The sequence below is a fragment of the Phacochoerus africanus genome, chromosome 9 (assembly GCF_016906955.1).
Source record: "Phacochoerus africanus isolate WHEZ1 chromosome 9, ROS_Pafr_v1, whole genome shotgun sequence".
Taxonomy (NCBI): Eukaryota; Metazoa; Chordata; class Mammalia; order Artiodactyla; family Suidae; genus Phacochoerus; species Phacochoerus africanus.
Genome location: NC_062552.1, coordinates 8,122,972 through 8,140,308, shown reverse-complemented (window position 1 = coordinate 8,140,308; position 17,337 = coordinate 8,122,972). Strand labels below are relative to the sequence as shown.

The 17,337-nt window shown below is 41.2% G+C and overlaps 2 protein-coding genes across 2 annotated transcripts in view; one reads left to right on the top strand and one right to left on the bottom strand.

Moving 5' to 3' along the window:
• TMEM170B (transmembrane protein 170B) overlaps positions 1-13,684 on the bottom strand; it is a 36,865-nt gene extending 23,181 nt beyond the window's left edge. Inside the window, exon 1 of the mRNA XM_047795696.1 lies at positions 13,464-13,684. Coding sequence (XP_047651652.1) covers positions 13,464-13,560 — 97 coding nt within the window. The 5' untranslated portion in view covers positions 13,561-13,684. The remainder of the gene's footprint in view (positions 1-13,463) is intronic.
• A 794-nt stretch (positions 13,685-14,478) lies between these two features.
• The window catches only part of NEDD9 (neural precursor cell expressed, developmentally down-regulated 9), a 286,215-nt gene continuing 283,356 nt past the window's right edge, over positions 14,479-17,337 (top strand). Inside the window, exon 1 of the mRNA XM_047795755.1 lies at positions 14,479-14,629. The gene's annotated coding sequence lies outside the window, so the exon portion shown is untranslated. The remainder of the gene's footprint in view (positions 14,630-17,337) is intronic.

Below are 17,337 nucleotides of genomic sequence, written 5' to 3'. Positions count from 1 at the left end.
GTTCCAGCCTCCAAACAATACTAGAAAAAATAGCCCTGCTCCCAAGCTGTACCTCTCATCAGCCGTGGTTGCTGAGTCACTAAAAATTATCTTCTATGTATTTGTTTTCAATCCTTGGACAAAATTACTTGTGGAAAATTAATTTTTCTAGATATCTAGAATATATTAACTAAGTAAAAACAAGTCAAAGAATAGTACATATTATATGATCCTATTTGTTTTAAAAATTATAGGAACAGAGAAACATAAACAAGAAACAATGGCTAGCTTTTAAAGATAAGATAGGAGATGGGCCATTTTATTTTATATATTCTTTACTGATTATTTTTTAGCAACCAGCCTATTTTTTTCACATATTACTGCAGATACACTGTCTTTAAAAAATAGTTTTTCATTCTAGAATTCATCAAAGGAAAAGAGGTTCTATGAGGCCAATGCTTCTCATCCAGACTGCTCACAAGAATTACCCAGAGAGCAACTAAAACAATCCTTAGAGGGGGGACCTAAACAAGCATATTTTCATCAACTCTCCAGATAACCATGACATGCGATAAAGATGCATGTCCAGGCTAATCCTCCAGGCTGAGGTTACATAACAGGTACCGACTAAAAAATCCAAGGTCATAAACACAAAACCTCCCTCACTAGACAAACACTAAATATATTTTTAATCACCTACAGCATATCTAATGCTTCCGATAAATTAATTAGCAAGTAGATACTGAATACTTACATGTACTCAACATATTCTAGCCTCACACTGAAAATAACATACCAGTAAGACTAATTTTGGGGGGCTGTTCATAATTTGTCTTTATAGAAATGGTCCTCACTATATATTTAAGTAATCTTTGTTCAAATTTGGTTATCTAAAGCTTTTTTCTCATTCCAGCAAATCTAAGGTGTGGCGATCACTCCCCTTAGTTTCTGATACCAGGGACTTGTCAATTTGGGGAATGTGTCCTACTTAGGGAGCCTATTAATAAGACTCTCAGGGAGATGATGAATTTCTAATTTGCAAAAAATTCCCAAATCAGGGATTGGCAAAGCATGGTCCATGAGTCCTATCTGCCAGCACCTTTTTCTGTATAGTCTATAAGCTAAGAATGGTTTTTACATTTTGAAATGGTTTGGAAAAAAAAAAAAAAGAGGAACAATATTTCACAATCCAGAAGTACACAGAATTCAAATTTCAGTGTCCATAAAGTTTTACTGGAACACAGTCACACTCATTCATATTGCTGATTGCTACATTCATACCACAATGGGAGAGCTGAATAATTATGACAGAGCTGCATGGCCTGCAAAGCTGAATATATTGCCCGCAGTTACTATATGCTGAGTATGTGGAATACTGGTCCTTTACAGAAGATGCTTGCTGACTCATGGTCTTGATGATTTTGACGAATGTTCAGGGGGCCGGGCAGTTGCCCCACACATCACTGAAGATTACAGTCATGGAACTTTCACACATTATCAAGACTTGACACTTTGGTGTCAATGGTATGGCACTTGGGTTATCAATGATGTGTCAATGGCATATATTCTAATATGCAGGTTCTTCAGGGCACAGCATGCAGTGGACACCGTGGGGCAAAGGGAGGAATGTCAAGAACAATCTCAAGGGAATTCGTTGCCACCTAAATTTTTAAAAATAAATAGAATTTAACCTAATGATAAACATACTGGAGAAGGAATGAGGGTGAGGAAAGGGGAGTGGGGCACTTTAAGCTAATGGTTCCCAGCTCTATGTTGGAGTTACTGGAAGAGCCTAAAGGAAATAGCACCCTCAGAAATTCTGAACTTTTTTAAGTGCCCCAGGTGATTCTTCCACACAGACAAGAATGATAAACTGCTCTAAGACAAAATGATCTAATCATGGAATTATGTACAGTGGAGAATGTGCAATTGCAAAAGCCCTGGTTTTATTAAGGCCAAGAAATATAGAGAGAAGAGGCTGCAGTTGACAGAGGTGTGCTGGAGCCGGAGCACCTCTGTCGGGGAGGGGAGGCTGCTCAGAGACCCTAAAGATGCAGATTTTATCCTGAAGGTTGAAGGCTATCAGGAGTCAATGGAAGTCTTTAAATAAGGAAGTGACTCAATCACATTTACCTTTAAAAAAAAATCAATTATCCTGGTAGATATGGGAAAGTGGGACTGGAAGGAGATGAGAGATTATCAGAATATTTAAAGAGTCCAAAGGGAAACTGAGGCCTGGACTTAGGCACTGGCCTCAGGATTGAAAAGAATTTGAAATATTTAGGATTTGCTGATGGCCTGGATGATGGAGGTGAGGGAGATGTGATGTCTGGCCCCCAGATTTCTGCCATGGGCACCTGAAAAGATGACAATGCTGTGAGGTTTGGAAACATGGAAACACGTTCAGCACATCTGCAGTACTCCTCAAACGCTGCTGAGAGGCAGGGAGAAAAGAAGCTAAAAGCAAGAAAATGTCAAGTAGAAAAATGTGAAGATTACCTATACATTGATATTATGGACCCTGTTAAAAAGCAGTTAATCCCAAGTTTGTAGTGTCTCCAATTTCTTTAAATGGTGAATTGTCAGATTTCGAGTCTGTGATTACTATAACAATTGTTATTACATATAAACTTGAATTAAATTTAGGATATAGAAAATTATAAAGAATGTCACCCTCACCCGAACAATGAGAAAAAGATATAACTTTTCTCTAGTCCATCAGTCAGGTGACATTGCAAGATAACAGAGTAACCTGAATTCCAAAGAGGGACAAGACTCTCCTAGGAGAAAGCCAACATCCACACGGTGTCCCCTGTGGCAAAGCATAGGGTCAAGAAACGGGGACCACAGAAGTGGGTGAGAAGAAATTAGCTAGAACTGTAACGGACTGTAAAGCTCAAGTGTGGGCAGGGAACCTGTCAGCCTGGAGCAAGGGACACAAGGCGAGTGCACTCACTAGCAAGGTCTTTTCCACAAGCCTCTCCTGGACACTCCCTAGAAAGACGGGGTCCTGAGCAGGAGAATGGACAGAGCCACCCGCTGATGTGTGTCAGCCTGCGAAGGTCAGCTGTGGCTGCTAAGGGAAACACAGACAACCCTGCCTGCTTCCTGCAACCCTCCTCCTATTCAATACAGGCCTTAACCATTGCAGGAAGGCAGCAAATCCCGTCCCCTGGAGCTCTAGGTTGGGGAAAAGTAGAAAGAAAAATCCTCTACCCCTGGGGAGGGTCAGAAGCCACATAAGCCCCAGGATCCTATTCTAGGCAAGGCTGGTTACTGGAGGGAAGGAAACTCGTCCCCAAGGCCCATCACAGATATGGGGAGAGTGTGGTTCAGATACCCCACTACCCAGAGCTTGCCTAAGACTAAAACTAGACCAGGACGATGGAGAAACTGCCCTCCCCTACTGTGAGCCAAAACCAAGGAATAAGCCACAGAAGTGTGTGGCTTCAGGAAGGCAGGTGTGTGGAAAGACACCCCTTTCCTGTCACAGGCCTGCAGAGGTGCCTAAAAGCTGACAACACAGCACTAACACTGAGAACAACGCTGCAGCCCCCAGTGCCCACCCTAAGTACAAGGCAACAGCAGCACATCCTAGAGAATTTGAAGCCTGTGGTGCACTGGAGGTAACAAAACAAGAAAACTCAAACTCAGCTCACTCCTGAGTATACTAAATCAGCCTTCACCCTACTGGTCTAGCAGAAGAAGCCCATTCCAGGCATAAATATTATGTGACTCAGTCCTTTCTGTTAAACATACAACAAGGTGCTGAATTCAATAAAAAAAATAAATAAAATGAGATGCTTTCAAAATCAGGAAAAACAATTCACTGTCAAAAAATAAAGTGATCAGACTCAGAGATGACCCAGATTTTAGAAAAACCAGACAGGGACTTTAAAATAACTATAATGAACACATGTTAAAAACTCTCATGAAAAAGGTGGACAACTCAAATGAACAGATGGTGCATTTCAGCAGAGAGATGGAAAGTCAGAGAAAAAGTCAAAAGGAAATGCTTAAAAAATAACAAAAAGGAAAAATAAGAAACCCCTGAAATTTCTGACATCAGAAATGAAGACTTCCTTTAATGGGCTCATCAGTAGACCTGACATAGTTAAGCAAAGAATCAGTGAACTTAAAGGAGGACCAATAGAAATTATTCAAATTGAAATATAAGATAAAAAACAGTAGGGGAAAAAAGGAATAGGAGGGAAAAGAGTTACCATCCAAGAGGTATGGAACAATTTCAAATGGTTTACCGTACATGTAATTGGAGTCCCACAAAGAGAGAGAGTGGAGAAGAAAACTCAAACTCGACTATTTGGAGACAGTGGCTGAAAATTTCTAAAACTATGAAAGATATCAAACCACAAATTAAAGACTCCTAGAGAATCCTAAGCAAGAAAAAGACCCCACCAAAGAACTAAAAAAAAAACAAAAGAAAAATAAACCATATATATACACCTGTATACATATGCCATATATACCTATATACATATGCCATATATATATATCCATATACACCAAAGTGAAATGATTAAAAAACAAAGGAGAAATATCGAGGAAGAAATAAGGGGAAAGGGAAAAAAAGAGGAAAAAAGACATATTAGGTACAGAGGGACAAAGAAAAAAGTACAGCAAACTTCTCATCAGAAACAAACCAGAAGGCAATAGGAATAACACTTTAAAAGACTGAAAGAAAAAAAAAAAAACTGCAAAGCCCAGAACCTATATTTAGGTGAAATGAAGATTTTATCCAGAAAGAAAAAAATGAGGAATTCACTGCCAGCAGATCTGTGTTACAGGACATACTAAAGGCAGCTCTCCAGACAGGAGTGTAATACTAGATGGAAACTTAACTCTCCACAAAGAAAGCTAAAATGAAGCTAAACATAACACACTTTTTTTTTTTTTCTTTTGGCTGCACCCACAGCATATGAAGTTCCTGGGCCAAGGATGAAAGATAAGCCACAGCTGTGACCTACACCACAGCTGCAGCAATGCAGAATCCCTAATCCACTGGGCCAGGCCAGGGATGGAACCTGTGCCTCGGCAGTGACCCAAGCCACTGCAGAGACAATGCTGAATCTTTAATCCACTACAACAGAATGGGAACTCCTTTTCTTATGTTTAATAACTCTAAATATTTTAACCAAATTTAAAAGTAAGTTGCTGTATTTGGTCACTTGAAGCCTTATTTAATAAGAGGAGGAGTTAAAGCTACCGTAGATATTTAAAGGCTGTTTGCTTCCACTTCTTAAAAGAGAGCAAAAACATTATTTTCTAAATTTAACTGTGACACCTTCAAGAGCTGTTTTAATATACTGCCTCTCTCAAAGCTTATGGCAATACTGATTATTACCCACTTAAACTAAATTACCCTTTACCAGCTAATTATATAATTTCAAACAGTAAATTACAGTACTCATCATTGAATAGAAAAAAAAGATTCTTAGAAAAACAAGTTTTTAATTTAAAACAATCAGAATATCATTTGCTGTTTAAAAAAATCAGGTTAAGTCTATTTAAAATAGTTCAAAAATTGCTCTATATTTAAGCCACAGTAGTATTTTTCTAAAAGATGCCATTCAATTTGTTCTCCCTCGTAAGTGATTACTCAGTTATAAATGTATAAGGATTAAATGTCAAAATCTGAATCTATTATGAAATTCTAACAGAGCAATATACAATAGTTTTGTCATTAGTTGTATGCTCTTAAGCATCTTAAATTATACACATCCTACCAAAAAATGTCAGCATCAACATATTTTTTTGAAACAGTCATACACCTGAAAAAAAAAATCTTTTCAGTGACTGATAAAATGTTTTACAATCTCATGATACAGTATTTTCAAGGGACATTTACACTGAATCTTGAAAAATGAACTCATTGCACCCATAAGCATAACTTACAATGAAACTCCCAATATAACAAATTCCTAAAATTAAATCTAAATAAGAGACCAAATGAATACCCGATCAGAAAATAAAATCACGACCAGGAAAACAAGTCACGCACAAGCACGGTGAGGGCAGCCACACCCTGGATGTGATGACAGGAACCATGAGGAAGCAGTTATGTCCCATTGGGGTTAAAGGACAAACAAAAACATAGATACTTTCAGAACTGGAAGGGATCTTCAGGTATTAAATCCACAGCTTCCTAAACCAAGTTTTAAGAAAGCCTAAATCTAAGATTATTAAACGGTCTTCAGAGAACAAAGATTTTCTAGGAACTAAACCTGATCCTGCGAATTAGTATGTTAAAGGTCTGAAGCCCCATTTTGAAAAGAAAACCTCTTAATTTTAAAGATTAAAAAAAAAATCTATACGCAAATGGGTAAATGTTTTTCCTAACTCATACTAAAATCTCTAAACTTTCTTATTAAAAATTTCAGATCAGCTTTCCTTTACATCAATATGAAAATTGTTGGCACTGGATTGTCTTGTAGATGAGGAAACCAAGGCCTGGTAAATATGTGGCCTTTCTAAGCCCAAGAACTAATTAATACCATTCAAGGATAAACCTCAGTTTCTTGACTCATAAACTCAAGGGTCCTACTGCTTCTTTGGACTCTTCATTTACATACAGAAATCTAGCAATTTATCCCAGTGAGGGGAAGTTCCAATATCTGTGCATTATATAAGTATTTATATAAATATTGTTAATGGTTAGTTCTCCCATATACTTTAGACTAAATATAATTAAACTGTTTAAATCCTACCATTTAATAGGATTTTTTTCTTTATAGCTAATAGCTCATATAAATAAAGAAAACATTATTAAAAGATAAATTCTAATGTGACCTTCTAATGTTAAAAGACAGCCACTTTAAAAAACTAGGTTATAGTATCCTCTTGGAAATAAATGAGTCATTACATACTGAACACTCCATATTAACATATATCACAACACAGTTACAAATCAATCACAAAAAAAAGATTATTTAAAAAAAAAATCCAGTGTTCCCAATCTTTGAGCTCTCAATAATAAAATCACCTTAAGAGCTAGTGAGAAATGTACCTTCCTAAGCCTTGTTCTCAAGGATCCTAACTCCACAGCTATGGCCTGGGGCTGGGCATTGTGCCTTTAACCAGCCCTAGGTGATTCTGTAGCAAGATATGGGAACCATGTTGGGTTAAAGTAATTCATGGTAGAAGATCAGATATGGGGAGCATTTTTTAATGAAAACATATTAGCTGCACACAGATTTTTAAGAGCAATGTCACACTTTTTTTTTTCTTTGCTTTTTAGGGCCCCACCCACAGCATATGTAGGTTTCCAGGCTAGGGGTCCAATTGGAGCTGTAGCTGCTGGCCTACACCACAGCCACAGCAAGGCCAGATCTGAACTACATCTGAGACCTTCACCACAGCTCAGGGCAACATCAGATCCTTAACCCACTGATCGGGACCAGGGATTGAACCTGCAACCTTATGGTTCCTAGTCGGATTCGTTTCTGCTGCGCCATGACAGGAACTCCTATACTTTTAAATTAACCAAGTCCTAGCAGCATTTCTGAACCATCTTAAGAGCAGATCACCTCTCCTCTCTAGCCGCCACCCCATCAACAGGTTCTTTCTCTACTCTCCACCTCTTCTGCTGTCTTCAAACTCCCATTACCTGGTTCTCCCTGAACTCAAATAGCTACCTACGTACTGCTTAGCCTGAAGGTTGGTTAGCATTTCTAGACCAGGAACTCCCTGGACAGTAACTGATATTTTCATTTTTGTTTATCAGTGTTTACTAGAGAGACTGGCAAAAAATACCCAACAAGATTAACCCTTGATGCTTTTTAGTATAATTCCTCTATATACATTTAATAAAACAACAAATTATATGGCCATTTCAATTATAAGAAGTGAGATGCATGCAAAATGCTTTGCACAGTGTCTGACATATAGTAAGTGTTCAATAAATATAGCTATTATTAGAATTATTCATCTGGATCCAAGGTGAGTTCAATATGCTATACTCTGCAGGCTCTCCTCTCACCATTCATCATTCTTAATTCCAATTTCCTTCCTGGTTCCAATTTCTCCTCATCTCTGCCTCATCCTTCCTTTTCTGTTTAGGCTTACTTTCTACAGGAAAAATATTTCTAGTTATTCTAACTCCTCTTCATGAATTATCTTATTTTTCCGGTCCTTCCTTCCAATCACTGAACAAAGCAAAGATAAAGACATTTATATTCTGGTAGTTATTTAAGAGTCAGAGTCATAGCTGACACAGTCCCAAGACTTATCTGAAAATTGCTTTAGGTTTAAGCAACGTCATCTGGACCTTGGACCTGGTACTGTCAGAGGATATGGATGCATGACTCGAAGATAATGAGAACTGAAAACGACAGTTCTAATTTTTGAAAAATTACAGTGGCTACATTCTTGATAAGATATACAGATAAGTCTTCCAAATGGCAAAATCCTATAAAGTTCAAATCATACCAGCATTTGGGTCAGTACTACAAAAACATAGGGGATTTTTCATAGATTTCTGGCACAAATATTGAAAAGCAGCACACTGTCTTTAAGGCTACATTTACAAAACATAAATATCTGTAAGTGGACATCTGGAATACTTTTATCTACGTAAGTTCACCTCCTATAAAAGAACATTTAGGAAGAGGAACTTCATCTCGCAGGACACTAGACTAATGGGTCCTGGAACATGGCAACACTGAGAGCAGTTTGGGAGCACCACCAAAGGAAGGGACTAGCATGAAGTGAGAACAATTGCAAGGATGCACAGTAGGTACCAAGTTTTCCTCTTTTTTTTTTTTTTTCCTGGGGCTGATAATCACTATTAACACTAACGTGGCAATAATATGTATGTATATAGTAAAAAATAAATGAGAACGTACATATTTTATACACACACGTTTGACCTACATTCTAGTTTGAATTCCCGATGTTTATATCAACAGAGAGAGGGGAGCACCTACCCCCACATGCGCTGCTGACACTGAGAAAAGAGATGCACTTGAAGCCAGCTTTGGCCTTTTTTCCCAGGGACCAATTATTCCTTCTCCAACACCAGCTCTTGTGTTTATCCAGAGGTTTAGGGATCCTGCCTCCTTCTAAGTAAAAAATTCTTCTCTAAACTCCTAGCAACCAAATTTGGGTCAGAACACAAAATTAGGAGTCAAAGTAGTTGAAGAAAATAAAAAAGCAAAAGAATACATTTCACTGTAGATAATCTTTTTAAAGTCAGGTTAGCCATAAAAATGAGAGTATATCCATACTGACTCTACTTTTAGGTTGTGGTGGGAAGGAGGGATTTAGGACACACTTAGAGAAAGAAAAACTACTTGAGAAGGAGGGAAGCCACTTATCGCTCTAGTTGAGTGGGCAGAAGCAGCATACAACCTATACACAGTTAAGACAATTTATCAATCTTGAGAATCACACACTTTGGACAGTGACAGATACAGAAGCGAGCTTGCTTATTGGCAACGGTTATTAACCGACAAAGATGGGGTCTCCAGGCGTTAATCTCTGCATGGAACCCCCATACTACTGTTTTCCTGGAAGGAAAAAAAATAGATTTGACTTTGGTAGGACTTCTAGAATTAGATATAGAATAAATATGAATCATTAACTTCTACATAGGCAATGGCAACTTAAAACTTTAGAAAGCATCATCAATATTATCACTGTTCAATTAATACCTTACATTTTCCAGTCTCTTTTATTTCTGGACAAAAACTTGTTCCATTCACACATTCTTGGGCTCATTTGGGGCAAAGAGTATGAGGTTATTCTTAAGTGCCTTAAGATCTATCATCTATCAGACCTGAGTTAAGAAACGATGTGGAATAAATGCAAAAGGCACAGACCGGACTGTCAGTGAACACCAGTTCTAGTCCTGCCTCTGTCATTAAATGGCTGTTTGATCTCAGGTGTATGTATATTTCAATCTTGCTAAAATGAGGCAAACTAAGATGCTAAGCTAATAGTTTCATTATTACTTTTAAAAAATCTATTTCCATCAAAGTAATAAGTACACAAGACTACTTTCTAAAGATTGGTCTCTAAGATAAAAAGGTCAGTACAAAAATTCTGCTTCACCTCTGGGATAAGATATAGACAGAAGAATAAATCATACCTGTTAGTTTGTATAAAGGAAAAAAAATAAGAGATGAGAGTACATTCCCCTTCTATTTGCTTTTTAATTAACCAGAATTTCTGTTAATCAGATTTCTGCAAATCTCTCAGTCACTTCTTAAATCTAAATCATTCTGGTTCTTCACTATGCTTCTTTCTATACCCGGTTTCATTTCCAAGTTTATGATGATGACAAAAATGCCTTCTGATTTAAAATGTGTTATCAAAATTTGGAAAAAAAGTCATAGTTTTTCACTTATTAGCTTCCAGATCTAAGCAAGTTACTCTTTGCTTCAATGTCCGAATCTGTATAATAAGGATAAACACTAACACTTCTCAAGGGGGTTAAAAAGATTAAATAAAATACATGAAAGAACAGTAACCAGCACAAAAAAAGCATTTGTGTGTTTTAAAGGTATGACATTTGTCGGAGTTCCCGTCATGGCGCAGTGGTTAATGAATCCGATTAGGAACCATGAGGTTGCGGGTTCGATCCCTGGCCTTGCTCAGTGGGTTAGGGATCCGGCGATGCTGTGAGTTGTGGTGTAGGTCGCAGACGTGGCTCGGATCCTGTGTTGCTGTGGCTCTGGCGTAGGCCGGCGGCTACAGCTCCAATTAGACCCCCACCCTGGGAACCTCCATATGCCACAGGAGCGGCCCTAGAAAAGGCAAAAAAGACAAAAAAAAAGGTATGACAATTGTTTATAAAAGCTGCTTAAACACCTCATTCCATTAATTAACAGACTATTCACTCCAAAAGATGTAGCTGAAAAATAAGGCAACTAGAATGTTTTAATCATGCAATTTTTAGGTACTGTTTTAAAAGTTCAATTAAATAAACATGCACTGAGCATATATACCATGTGTCAGGTACAATATGCTACAGTTGTGATTACAATGATCCCACCTTCAAAAAGCTTACAGTCTATAAGATACCAATAAAAATTATAATGTAATTGAAAATATAACAATAAAAGCATTACAATGAGCAGAAGTAGCAGGGTGAAGCAAGTAATTTATTCAGTTTGAAAAGGATAAAGCAATAGCTAAAGCAGCTTGTTAAGGGAGAAAGTATTCTGCAGGCAGAGGGACACCGGGGTTGCTAGGCTTGCTTAGCCACTTCAGGCTCTGTGATGTGGGTCGACTTTCCTCTCGGAACTTTTTTATAAATCCACTTTGAAGAGTTATTCTGAAGATTAGAAATACCATGACACACCGGACGTTCACTACGTAGGACTTGATTTGTTTTAGAAATCGTGTGTTTGTTTTTTAACAGGCTAAGTTATAAATGGCACCATAGGCAGCATCTCTTAATTAATGATTAAGCTACACATGGGATCCTGACGCTCACCAGCAAAGAGAGGGCCATAATGACCCACATGGGAAGGTTACCACTTAAGAGACTCCGCTTTTCAGAAGGGATGTGGTTCCCACCTTGTGGTACACTCACTGTCTGGTGAAGCATTATTTCTAATCTATTTTTCTCTATCTTTTACAGAATTCTACATACTCAGACACTACTTATTTCCTAGAAGAGGTTCCCATGCTCCTCAGTCCCACCTCAGTCCTAGTGTTGGATGTTCAGCATATCCTTGATAAAATGGCAAAGCCCAATGAGCAACCGATGATTTTTAAGATTATATTGGGAGATAATGAGAACTAACCCTAGGTTGAAACTACTATTGTTAACCTAATGGTTGATCTATGGGAACTAGAAGCCACTCCAATGATTTACAGTCTTAAAGCAAATGTTTTAAATACTGTTCAGTCTGACTAGGAGGTAAGCTACATTTACATTTACCCACGTTTCACAAAGCCAACTTTCTCTAAAGACCCACTGATGAGCCAAGACAGTCACTAAATGATCCAAGTGCATAATCTTAAGTCCTTATTTTTCATTTTACTCCAATAAACACAACTGATACAACACTTAAAATATTAACAGTGGATGAATACAAGGAAAGCCGTAAGTAAGATAAAGGAGTCTATCGCAGAACTCAGCTGAATGATGAAATGGTCTTTATGTCAATATAGGTTTTAAGAACTAAAAATATGTTCCTTACTTGCAACCCTCCTGTAAGGTCAGGTTTGCTCCAAGTTAAATAACCACAGATTAAAAGTGAGGATACCATGAATCAGTGCAGAATCCAAGTTAATTTTATAGTTTCCACATCCAAGGCAACCAGCATCTTTAAAGTCAACTTGGTGGTACATAATCTCCCCAGTTTTCCTCTATGAATATCTGAATTTCATATAATACCAGAATTTATAATATGTCATATCCTATCAAGATAGATTATGCTTGTAAAATACACTTCATAGTCTTAACCAGTTTGACATAATGCATTTTGAAATACTAAAGTTCTATCAAAATTTGCTGTCCTATACGTCTTTTTAAGGTTTTAGGTTTTTTGTTTGCTTTTCACTGAGAAGCAGGCACTGAGAAGTCATCAAATTTCAATTGAAATCACTTTCTTGTAGACACTAATATTTAGAGAGTATTTTTTAAATTCAGAACTCTGGATAATCTAAGCATAATACAAGAATCTCTGCACGAATCAAACCAGAAATTTCTTCACAAAGCGGACCTACAAATTTGATTAAAAGGTATGAGTATTATTGCTCACTTCTACAACTAGAAAATGACGCTAATTGTTATAATGTAGTTAAGTCTAATTTCCTCCTGATAGCCTTGACATATGAAGAGGAATACACAAAATTATCAAATGTCACAGAAGCAGCGGCTTAGAGGCCAGAGGGAGAGAGACAGACAAAAGGAAAGAGGAGAGGGGGGAGATACATGGTTAAAGCAAAAAGTGCTCAGAATGCACTAGACCTGGGTCCAGCCTGTGACCTACTATAATGAGTCATTGATATCATCAAAAAAAAAAAAAAAATTTAACAGTTGACGCAAACTGATCGTTGTGAGCAGGGAATTTAAGTCCTACATTCGATTTAAAATTTGCCAGAAAGAAAAAGAGCTAAACCAGAAAAAGATCGAAAGAGCAAGAAGTGGGGTGTGTGCGTTGGGGTGGAGGGATAATTGAAGGCTAACAGTCCTCAAGTCTCAGCACTAACTCAATTCCGTGCGTACTACGGAGGCAGGGGGGTCGCGGACCCTCCCCATGCAGGGAGCGGAGGGGGCCGTCGCGGATTCTCCCCTGGGAACTCTAGAGCCTCAGGGGGAAAGGGGGACCCTGGTTGGCGCCCCCGAAACAGCCGGATCCAATTAACAACATCCTCGCCAGGGGTCGGTACCGCGAACTGCCTAGCGAGCTCACGGGGGTGGGGCGGCGAGGAGCACTTCCCCTCCACCGGAGGGAGAATAGAGGCAAGGGGCGGCACCGCATCCCGGACCCCATCCCGGGCGCATCAATTACCCGTGAGGTTCCTCAGCACCGTCCCGTGGGCCCAGAGGCTCAGGACCTGCTGCACCGACAGGTTGATCATGGAGTGATCGCCCCCCTCCGCCTTCATCTTCCCCGAAGGGCGCCCGCCGCCCTCTCCTCGGGCACCGGGCGGCGGCGGCGGCGGCTGCGAGGCTACGGGGGCGGCGGCGTGTGCGCGGCTCCTCCAGGCCGCCGCCGCCGGGGGAGGCTTCGGGGCTCCGGGCTGGGCGCTGCTGCTGCCGCCGATGGGCCTCCGGAGGGGGGTCGCTCAGCGCGTCTCCCAGGCAGCCCCCTCCCCGCCGGGGAGACATTGAGGACGGCGGACGGGGGAGGGGAGGGGGCCGGGCGCTCTCCCGGCGCGGCCTCCGAGCGAGGACTCGGGGCGGTGGAGGCCGCTGTCGCTCCCTCTCAGGGGCAGCACGGCGCCGCTGGGGCCAGTCTGGTGAAGAGGCCGAGGTCACGCCGGGAGGCCCGGGGTGATGGGCAGTCGGCAGGTGCAGCCCCCGATGGAGCCCCGCTCATCACCACCAGAGCAAGAGAAGATCCGGGACGGGACTCCGAGAAGACTGCGGCGGCGGCGGCGGCCGCCGCGGGGGCACCTGCCGCCAGCCTGCCCACCCTCCGACCGCCGACACTCGAGGAACCGCCCCCTCCACCCGCGGCCGCCAGCGGGCCGCTCGTGCGCGCGCGCACGGGCCCCCACTTCCCCCGCCCTCCCCGGGGCCGCTGCGCATGCTCACTCTCCCCCTTCCCCTCCCGCGACCCGTCGCCCTCCGACAGCCGGCCGGCTTCAGAGCCCTCCTCCTCCCCCTCCTCCTCCCCGTCCTGGCGCGCGCGAGCTCGCGTGGCTGCTGGTGCCGAGCGTCGGCCCGCAGTGGGGCGGAGGGAAGCTCGGCCTACGTCACTAGCGCCACCGCCGAGCCTCGCTGCTGATTGGGTGCTCCAAGGGAACCACCTCCACGCCCTCCCTCCTGCCCCGCCCTCAGCCCCGGGCGCGCGCCCTGGGAGCGCTGGGAGCGGTGGGTACGCCCGAGCAGCGCGTTGCTGAAACTCCAGGCTGAGCGGCAACCCTGACGCAACGAGTTAGCAAAATCCGTCAGCTGGTTTCTGTGACAGTTCGCATCTTTGGCTCCGAACGAAATCCTTTGGATAAAGAGGTTTGAGTACAACTTTTTTCGAAAGTGAAATTTAAACCCAACGTTTTAGGCTTATCAGTTTGCGAGCTGTTGAGGTTTTTTCGGGTTTTGTTTTGTTTTTTTTTGTTTTTGTTTTTGTTTTTTGAGTGAGTCAGGAGCCCTGGGTAGGATAGGTCACTACTTGTGAAAGCCATTAACAGAAACAGACCATGTCCATCCTTTGTCCAATCCTTCCCACACCAGGAACTTGGGCCTCGAGTGGTTCCAGCATCTGAAATTACCTGTAGACACACGGCTGGGCAGGTGTCCTACACCCCAGTGCCATCCCGGGTCTGGCTCTTTTTATCAAAATGTAAAAGTCTCCGTTATTTCTTTTCCTCCCTCCAACGTAAACTAGGTCTCGTACCATGGTTTTTGCTCCCTTTCTTCATGTCCACCGTTAGCCCGACGAGCTGTCCAAAATACTGAAACTCCTTGAAATTTGGAACCTTTTATCTTAAAAAAATAAGACTGCAAGTCCTGGTAATAGCAAAATATGCACTGGTCAGCCCCCGCCCCTCACCCCCGTCCTTTTTCAATCCCTTTACCATCTGAAAAGAAAGTCTGCAAAGGGTGCTGAAGTTCCTGCTGTAGCAAAATCATCAGCTATATTTGGCAAAACGTAGAAGGGTTGAATCACTTGTAAAACGGTGTTCTTGGCGACGACTTTAAAAAGAATTATATATACGCATTTATACATGTGTGTATTTACATGTATGTATGTGTCGACTGAAAAAAACGTGCAGTGGAAGTGTCCTGAGTTAAGTTTTATTAGGGGCAAAAAGGAGGACTAGAGCCCGGGAGGCAGCCTCTGGGATGGCTCTGAGGAACTGCTCCCAAGAGGTGAGGGCGGAGGCCAGCATCTCTGTGATTTTGCTGGAGGGGCTGCATGGGCTCAGGCGCACGTTTGGGCAGAGGGTTACTGCTTGGTCACAAGATTGCTGCTGGTCAGGAGGAGCAGCTGTCTTTGTTAATTATTTTAGTGCTTTTCTAGATGGAAGATGCAAGAGGCTGGGGGGGGGGTCATAAAATCTCCTAAAAATATCTAACTATCCGAGGGCCTGTTCTGCCAGTTTATTCCCAAAGGACAGAGTGCCTCATTCCTGATCTCCACCCAGAACTTCTTTCAGGGCGTGTGGAAGGTCAGCGGCTGCGGTGGCTGGTGATTTCATTCTTACAGAACCAGATGGCAAGAGATGTTTTTTTCATTGGCACATGTATTGTCTGTTTGATGTCACAGCACAAGAGAAAAAGGAAAATTTGGCATCATTAATAGGAACGGAGCCAAAACTCGAAATGTGGTGGTGTTTATTCTTATTATTGCTCACTATTATTTGAAACAGGGTCGCATACTTTTAATGTATTCAGAACCTGGGACAGTGCCTAGCACGTGGTGTTCAACAAATATTTGCTGAAAGAATCATTGAATCAACGTCATAGAAAGGTCATCATTTTTATTGTTTCACATAAAGTTTTTTTTAATGGAACTTAAGTGTTGATTTTAAGAAATGAGAAAGTAAGACACAGCAAGGAAGCCCCAAAACTATAATGCACTTGATAAGCAGACAGTTTTTCCCCTGCTTTTCAGTTCAGTTCAGTTTATTTATTTGGCGTCTGTTATCGGTGATAATGTTCTATGCTAGACCTTATCTATAGGATTTGGAGATTCATAAGGTCTCTACCCTTTAGACTGACACCTTCCATTTAACTTGTGCTCGCCCTGGTAAAGCTCATGATACCCATCACGATAAAGCAGAGAAACAACATGTGTCTTATTTCATCTCCCCAGTAAGATATGGCACCCCTAGGGTGTCAGGCCCCCATTATGGGGCTGCTGAGGGATCTAGGCCTGCCCAGAAAAGGGCAGAGAGCTGCTCTGTATTGGCAGTGGGATGTGACCTCCATCGAGTCGTAGAGGGTCTAACATGAAAGGACAGACAGGTACATTTTCCACCTTATTCTGTGCCCTCCCTCCACTCCTGCCTACAAACCACCTACCTTCCAGATTCTGCTACCTACTGCTCCCACCCCCATGTAGGTCCTTGTTTATTATCCTGTCTTCAAAAGAAAGAAAACATGGCATTTGAACTCAAGAATTTACACTTTGAAGCCTGAAAGTGAGTATAAAGAAAAAGACTGTTAAAATCACACACACACACACACACACACACACACACCACCCCACCCCACCCCACCCTGCATTTGGCAACATAGGAAACTCAGTTTTGCTCCCAAATACCAGTGTCTAAAAATCACCCTGCATCCAATCGGGTTATATTATGGCTGAAAAACCAAATATAAAATGCATACAATAGTGTGTTGATTAAATGCTGCCTGCAGATTCATGATACACAATCCACACTAAATTCAGTTCTGAAAGTATTTAATTGTTGCGCTAAACATCATATGCTAAGAACAAAATGGTAAAAATGGTATTTTACTGTGTTTTTAGTTGCGATTTTCTGATTTTAAGTGAGGTTGCACATTTTTTTTTCAATGTTTGTAGCCACATGGATTACCTTTTATAAGAACTTTTGGCCATTTTTCTTTTGGGTAATTTATCTTTTAAAAATTTAGGTGTAGGAGCTTTAAAATACTTAGCAAATAAACCGTTTGTGATATGTATTGTATAAATCTTTTCTAGTTTGTCAGTAACCTTCTAGCTTTAACAAAACTTTTTGGTCATGTAG